The 8,357-nt window shown below is 43.5% G+C and overlaps 1 protein-coding gene across 1 annotated transcript; it reads left to right on the forward strand.

Annotated features, from left to right (window-relative positions):
- The first annotated feature begins 1,115 nt into the window (after positions 1–1,115).
- On the forward strand, positions 1,116–7,621 carry LOC106613200 (short transient receptor potential channel 2). The gene is made up of 13 exons (XM_014215228.3): positions 1,116–1,255; positions 1,495–2,187; positions 3,334–3,534; positions 4,010–4,174; positions 4,459–4,633; positions 5,249–5,449; positions 5,619–5,781; positions 5,913–6,005; positions 6,093–6,285; positions 6,422–6,549; positions 6,654–6,714; positions 6,835–6,967; positions 7,103–7,621. The coding sequence occupies exons 1-13, from the start codon at positions 1,241–1,243 to the stop codon at positions 7,531–7,533; spliced, it is 2,652 nt and encodes an 883-aa protein (XP_014070703.2). The 5' UTR covers positions 1,116–1,240; the 3' UTR covers positions 7,534–7,621.
- The last annotated feature ends 736 nt before the right edge of the window (positions 7,622–8,357 follow it).

Here is an 8,357-nt window from a genome sequence, read left to right on the forward strand (position 1 = left end):
CTTTGAACGAGGTATGGTAGTAGGTGCTAGGCAGTTTGTGTCAAAGGACTGCAATGTTGCTGGGTTTTTCACACTCAACAGTTTCCCGTTTACCTTGTAGAGTCGATGCCCCGACGAATTGAGGCTGTTCTGAGGGCAAAGGGAGGGAGGGGTGGGTGGGACATTCAATTTACACAGAACGAAAAGATAGAATTAAAAATGCTAAATTCTCTGAGTTCCAGAACCCTCCCCCACTCCCTCCTCACATACTTTGTGCCTTTCTAAAATAATTGCTGTATGATGCCTCTGTCAGATATTTCCCTCCATAGAAATGGATTATCACAAATGGGCTAGCCTAGTTGTTTGTTTTGAACATTGCTATCTGACTTAACTATTCTACCAATAGTCACTTCAAACATGATTTGTACATTATTAGTCATGTAAACAAACAAACGCCAGTCTAGTTCCCAGTTATGTAGAAATGTTTGTATTTCTTTTGGGAAAACGCAAAGCTGTCTCCACTCACCATATCTGTGAGTTTGCTCCGCCATATCTGTGTGAGTGTGCCGGTCAAGTGCATGGCTTTTATGCATAGGATTCGCGCCTCTCATTAATTGGTTCCTGCTGTTTTCATTGTCTATCAGAAATGTTCATGTTTATGCAAATTATATCTTTATACTTTAAACTATTTTGTATCAAGGTACACTCTGCACATAGCCTATTATTGGAGACGGTCACCTGGAATTTGTTGATGGACCATAGGTGTAAAATCCATGTGAACATCAGTCGATAACCTAGTCATACATGAGGCTATAAGCAACAAGGCCATGGGCCCTTTCTGGGATCTTAAAGTGCCTACATTGTTGATACCCATTTCCAGGTCTGAGATCAGAATTAAAATGATATAGTAACATTGAAGAGAAAAGAGACACCGTACAAATCCTAAAACCTCGATGAGGTGCTCTGTGATAATTGGTGTACTCCTCTTGGGAGGCGTCTGTTATTGGTTGTTCTGTTGCGTTAACGTGCTCTGGTGGAAATCCCCAGTGTTGGTCTACGCAGTAACAGAGGTAAAAGCAGAAGCAGGCAACACAGAGGCAACAGGTCTCTGCACTGACTGTCTGGAGCATTAGGTCTCAGTCTGTTCTCCTCAAGTACGACTTAGCAACCATTATACGTCTTATGTGGACTTACATTATGCATTACAGATGAAGGTTCTCTACAAGGAGGCTTTCATTTGTAGTTTGCCCTGCTAACCAACATGGAAAATATTACGGTAAGACTTCCTATGCTCTAATATTGCTGTACCGTTTTATGTAAACAAACATTTTGTGTTGACACTTTTGATTAACTGATTACTCTGATATATATAGCCTACTATGAGATAAAAACTACAACTATTGTAGTTACTATATAATATAAATGCCAAAAGTATTACTGAGTAAAATTGTGGTTCATAACACAGCATTCTGGATAATTGTACATTAAAACATGTCATGTTAAATCCTCTCTCAGCCAGACCAATGGCAGGCGATTGTGAACAAAAAGCTTAACTTCCCTCCGGAGCTGATAGCAGCCATTCAGGAAGACAACTCAATTCTGGTGGGCAGCCTGCTGTCCACAGGGGACGGCATCATCTGCCAGCTGGATGAGTCTGAGGACCGTCTGTGGAGAGAAGCCCTGAACCTGTCCATCCGCATGGGCAATGAGGACACTTTCTCTGCTCTGATGCTGGGCGTCAAGTTTGACTTCAGGCAGATCTACGAGGCGCTGCTGGTGGCGGTGGACACCAACCAGCCCCGGGTGGTCAAGAGGCTCCTGGACCGCCTGGACCAGGAAAAGGGCAACAAGATGGATGTGCGCTCCTTCTCCATGGCCATATTTGACCACTCCATTGACGACTCCCAGTTTGCCCCCGGAGTGACCCCGCTGACCCTGGCCTGTCAGAAGGACCTGTATGATATTGTCACCATGTTGACTAAGAAGGGTCATGCCATCCCTCTGCCTCACTCTGTCTCCTGTACCTGTCTGGAGTGCAGGAACGGCCGTCAGTATGACCTGCTGAAGTTCTCTCTGTCTCGTATCAACACCTACCGGGGCATGGCCAGCCGGGCATACCTCTCCATCACCACAGAGGATGCCATGCTCAGTGCCTTCAGACTCAGTCGGGAGCTACGCAAGCTCTCCAAGAAAGAGCCTGAATTTAAGGTATGAGTTAATTGATGTTGTGGGTAAATGACAACGTAGTACTATATTCTTTACAGTTTCGTACCCTTATTTTACCAGGTAAGTTGACTGAGAACACATTCTCATTTACAGCAACAACCTGGGGAATAGTTACAGGTGAGAGGAGGGGTGTCACGACTTCTACCGAAGGTGGCTCCTCTCCCTGTTCGGGCGGCGCTCGGCGTCGCCGGTCTACTAGCTTACATTTACATTTAAGTCATTTAGCAGACGCTCTTATCCAGAGCGACTTACAAATTGGTGCATTCACCTTATGATATCCAGTGGAACAACCACTTTACAATAGTGCATCTAAATCTTTTAAGGGGGGGGGGGGTTAGAAGGATTACTTTATCCTATCCTAGGTATTCCTTAAAGAGGTGGGGTTTCAGGTGTCTCCGGAAGGTGGTGATTGACTCCGCTGTCCTGGCGTCGTGAGGGAGCTTGTTCCACCATTGGGGTGCCAGAGCAGCGAACAGTTTTGACTGGGCTGAGCGGGAACTGTGCTTCCTCAGAGGTAGGGAGGCGAGCAGGCCAGAGGTGGATGAACGCAGTGCCCTTGTTTGGGTGTAGGGCCTGATCAGAGCCTGAAGGTACGGAGGTGCCGTTCCCCTCACAGCTCCGTAGGCAAGCACCATGGTCTTGTAGCGGATGCGAGCTTCAACTGGAAGCCAGTGGAGAGAGCTGCCACCGATCCCTTTTTCCCTTTTCGCTTGGTTTTGTCTGTCCTGTGTTTCACCTGTTTTGAGTTCATTAGTGGGTTTTTTAGTCTGGCCCACCATGTTGGGTTTGTGCGGGATTGTTTTGTTTTACCTGTCGTGGTTGCGTTATATTTTCTTTGTCTTATGTGGACTGGCGTTTCTTTCTGGACTGTGTTCCGGCCCTTATGGGTGGATTATTTCCTCTGGTTTTTATGCCTGTTCATGGTGTTTTGGACTCAGGAATAAACGCTAGTGCATGTTTGGTCTCCTGCGTCTGACTTCACCCCCCCCACCACCACCACCACCACTCCTAGAGATAATTGACAAGGGGGGATGAATGAGCCAATTTGATGGTAACTTTTTAACATCATGGTAAAGTAAATCAAATTTGAATGTTAACTCACATGAAGTATCTGTTTGTGTTCCTCAGCCCCAGTACCTGAGCCTGGAAGAGCTGTGTCAGGAGTTCGCAGTGGAGATGCTGGCCATGTGTCGCAACCAGAGTGAGGTCACAACGATTCTGAACATCTGTGATGACGATAATGAAGATGAACTGGACGAGCAGACCTTCGAGGAGAGGATTCCAACCCTATCACGCCTACGCCTTGCAGTCAATTACAATCAGAAACTGGTAACTACTTTACCTACCCCATACCTGTCACGGGTGTCGTAGGACCAAAACGCAGCAGGAATGTGTAAACTCATCTTCTTATTTAATTAAAGAAGGAAAACAAAAGAAACACGTATACAAACGACACTAAACAGTCCCATCAGGTGCAAACACAAAACAGGAAATAACTACCAGGACCTTCAATTAGAAGCAACGAGGAGCAGCTGCTTCCAATTGAAGGTCAACCCAATAAACACCACATAGAAATAGACATACTAGAACTAACATAGCCCAACAAACCCCGAAACACTCTAAACAAACACCCCCTGCCACGCCCTGACCAAACTACAATAACAAACAACCTCTTTTACTGGTCAGGACGTGACAATACCACCTTTATTATACTCAAACTAAATTATCTTCAAACTAATACAAAAATAAACGTTTATAACATGTGAGCATGTGTTACTTTCACAGTTTTTTTCTCCTCTTCTAGTTTGTGAGTCATCCCATCTGCCAGCAAGTGCTGTCGTCCATTTGGTGTGGAAACATCCCAGGGTGGAGGGGCAGCAAGACGGTCTGGAAACTCACGGTGTCTCTTGGGATCTTCTTCACCATGCCTCTCCTCTGTATGATCTACTGGGTCGCTCCCAAGTCCAAGGTGAGCTAAGAGTAGGGGCTGGATTCAATCCATATCACAGAAGTTTTGTGGAAGTTCCGAGTTTATAGCTCAATTTAAATTTAAAGGCAATGTTCCCGTGTTTGCGGAGACTGCATTCACGGTAAACACTGCATATATCAGCTCAATCGGAAATTGTCTTTATGTTTTAACGCGGATCTACCACGATACTTCCCTCAATATTGATTGAATCCAGCCCTAGCGTAAAATACATTGCCTGACTGTTGTTTTTCAGATGTGTTGTAAGGATTGGGTTTCTATTTCAGATTGGAAAGACTTTGAAGATACCTGTGATCAAATTCCTGCTGCACTCTGCCTCCTACCTGTGGTTCATCATCACCCTTCTAGCTGAGTCTATTTTCATGGAGCTGTACCGCAATGAGTTCGCATCCCGGCAGCAAAACATCCTCTACAACTCCCTCCATATGATCTGGGTGGTCGGTAGGTCTATGTTATGTTTTAATTCTTTACAATCAATTCATCAATCTCTCATACCACAAACTCTTTACAAATTCTTTGTAAGGTATAGGCTCCTTTATACACTGAGTATACAAAACATTAACAACACCTGCTATTTCCATGAAATAGACTGACCAGGTGAATCCAGGTCCACTTTAATCAGTGTAGATGAAGGGGAGGTGACAGGTTAAAGAAGGATTTTTAAAGCCTTGAGACAATTGAGACATGGATTGTGTATGTGTGCCATTCAGAGGGTGAATGGGCAAGACTAAAAATGTAAGTGCCTTTGAACGGGGTATGGTAGTAGGGGCCAGGCGCACCGGTTTATGTCAAGAACTGCAATGCTGCTGGGTTTTTCACACTCTGTGGGAAGCATTGGTGTCAACATGGGCCATCATCCCTGTGGAATGCTTTCGACACCTTGTAGAGTCCACTCCCCGACAAATTGAGGCTGTTCTGCGGGAAACTCAATATTAGGAAGGTGTCCCTAACGTTTGGTATACTCAGTGTATGTAGCATGTTAGAGATGACAGTTTAACTATAAATGCTATTAGCATAATATGAAAATATGGGAATGACATGATCCTGCCCCTCTAGGTTTCTTCTGGAGTGAGTGTAAGAATGTGTGGGCGGAGGGTCTGAGGGGTTACATCGTGGACTGGTCCAACATTCTGGACATGATAGTACTCGGCATGTACTTGGCCTCCTTCGGTCTGAGAGTCCTCATCATGGCAATTGGTCACTTTGTTTGCCAAGACCAAAACTTGGTTGAGAAGTGTGCCTACTTCACCCAAACAGGTGAGCTGTATGTACCAACAATAAATCGCTATTGTATATTATATTTAATTACGGATTATACAACTCAATATCCTGTTACGGTATATGATCAACCAAAAGTACACTATTGGGTCTAATCCTACTGATCTTTAAGAATCTTCATGTATGGCTATTTCCTGGCTTATTGCAGTGCGGGATGAATGGTGGCAGGAGGACCCTCAGCTGATCTCAGAGATTCTGTTCGCTGTGACCAGCATGCTCAGCTTCACACGACTGGCCTACATCCTGCCTGCCCATGAGTCTCTGGGTACTCTGCAGATCTCCATTGGTATAATGATAGACGACATGATGAGGTAAGACAAGGACACGTCAGGACACTTTGTATTTCGAAATGACACTCCAGAAAGTAATGCGCAAATATAAAAATGTACTTAATGTTGTATAGTTCAAATAACTACAACACATCTTCCCTCTTCTCCTTTAGGTTCATGTTTCTCTTGATGATCATTGGAACAGCTTTTCTCTGTGGACTGAATAATATCTACGTGCCCTACGCAACTTCTCCACATCTTGGACGGTATGACAGTTCTAACCTTTACCAAAATCTTCCAAACCTGCAGAGCTCTGTGCATTCATTCCTATTGCACTTTTCCTTTGGTTTCAGCTTCAATGAAACCTTCAACTTTCTCTTCTGGACCATGTTTGGTGCATCTAATCAAGGCTATGTGGACATGCCAGATTTTGTTCTGGCTCAGTTTGTGGGCAGGGTCCTGTATGGGGTCTTCACTCTCGTCATTGTCATTATCCTGCTCAATATGCTTATCGCCATGATCACTAATTCATTCCAGAAGATAGAGGTATAAAATAATAATCTGGCATCGCAAATCAATATATCTAACATGTGCATGATACATGTGAGGGGAAACTTATTAAAAAACAAAAACATGTTTTAACAATGTCCTCTTTGACTGCCATCCTTTTGGTCCCTGTCAGGATGATGCTGATGTTGAATGGAAGTTTGCTCGTTCAAAGCTCTACTTGAGTTACTTCAGAGAGGGCTCCACTATACCGGTACCCTTCAACCTCGTCCCCTCTCCAAAGGCCTTGTTCTACTTACTGAGGTAGGCTGGCCACTGTCTGCAACCCTGGTCTCTGTAACAAGCTTTAAACAGTGGAAATTGTCATCAAAACGTTCGGCAAGTGTTTGTTTTTTTCTTTGTCATAGGGGCTTTTTCTGTTGTTGCAACCAAAAGAAAACTCCAGACTATCCTCCTATTGCCTCTGTGGTGGGTTATAGAGATATATATATTTTACCAACATTACTACACAGAAGCATAATCACTTCAGACTCATACATATTCATACGTATTCGTATTCAGACTCATATTTTTCCTTTACACTTCCAGTCCAACAGCACAATGAACAACAGTGGCGAGGCAGGGATGGACCGAGTGTCATATCGCCTGCAGGTGGTCAAGGCGCTGGTACAGCGCTACATAGAAGCAGCCCGCAGGGAGTTTGGAGAGGCGACACGTAAAGGTAGAGGGACTAAATGTGCCCACAGTAAAGCATGTTAGCCCTATACAGGTACCTTGACCTAAAGTCGAGAACAGTGACTGCTACATATTGTTCTTTGTGTTTCTATCTCTCATGGGTGTTTTTGTTTTTAAACAGATGTGGGGAACAGGATCACAGAGCTGAACAAGGGGGTGGGGAGACTTCACTCTGCTATGAAGCAGCTCCATCAGAACCTGCAGAACAGCAAGTCCTTCGGCTCAAAGAGCGATGGAGGCAACTTCCTGGGCAAGTACATCAAAGGAGCAAAGAACAAATTTAAGAACTTTGATAAAAACGAGGCAATGGGGAATAGCCCAGACCTGTTACGAGTCAATCTGCACCTCATATGGGGGGTGGAGGAGGGGAAGAAAGAGGGGAAAACAGAAATGATCCCAGAGGTGTTTACAGAGAAAAACACCCCCACAAACAACCGCGAGAGCTCCCCAGACATCAGCACTGAGTCCCATAGTGGGCAGGAGTTCCTGGTGAGAGAAACAGAGAGTACCTGCACACAGGGAACAGTGGAGGAAAACACTAACATCATGTAGTGATGTAATCCCTGCTATATAGCCTTCTGTAAATATTCAAAACAGCTATGCTTGCTTATTATGTAAGTTGCCTACCATTATGTAAGAAACCTACCACTCCTGGGATAACTTTACATATTTTTTTGTCTGATTATGCGTGTCATAAATGTAGCAATTAGCAAAAGCATGTTTATGAGTAGAAAAAATATTCAAATAATTGCATGGATAACCTGATGATCAGTTTAAAATGTAGTATTTACGTTTACTGTACCGTAGCATCTCTATATAGAGAACTCTTGTATGAAAAAACATGGTAACACTTTATTTGACACCCAGTGTCATAACACGCTATGTCATAATATGACAGGTTATGACAACCTGTCATAATATGGTCACAACACTGTCATGACCCATATATTTACACCTGTTGTGAGATATATTGCATTATTTTACGTCTGGTTACAACACCTACAGTGTTAAAACCCACCTGTATTCACTTTCCTTTAGTTTGAAAGATTGTTTCTTAAATCCTTTGTTGTTGTAACGAATTCTTGACGTCGTCTTTTTTCATTATTTATTTGAATCATTTGAAGAAAATACACTTTATGACACTGTTATGAAGCATTATGACCATCATAATCATATAAGCCAGATAGGCCCTTATATCAGTCATCATTCAAAAAGAGGTGGTCTTGTCCTACTCCTGAAATCTGACATCAATGTGTGAGCAATTACAATGATAATATAATATGGTGAATTTCAGAAAATGTTATATAACATAAATATACTGTTGACAAGTAGACTATGGTGTAATGGAATGTTTTGCCTTGTGTGGTAGGTTTTAT

This window comes from Salmo salar, chromosome 09 (genome assembly GCF_965601325.2).
Source record: "Salmo salar chromosome 09, fSalSal1, whole genome shotgun sequence".
Taxonomy (NCBI): domain Eukaryota; kingdom Metazoa; phylum Chordata; class Actinopteri; order Salmoniformes; family Salmonidae; genus Salmo; species Salmo salar.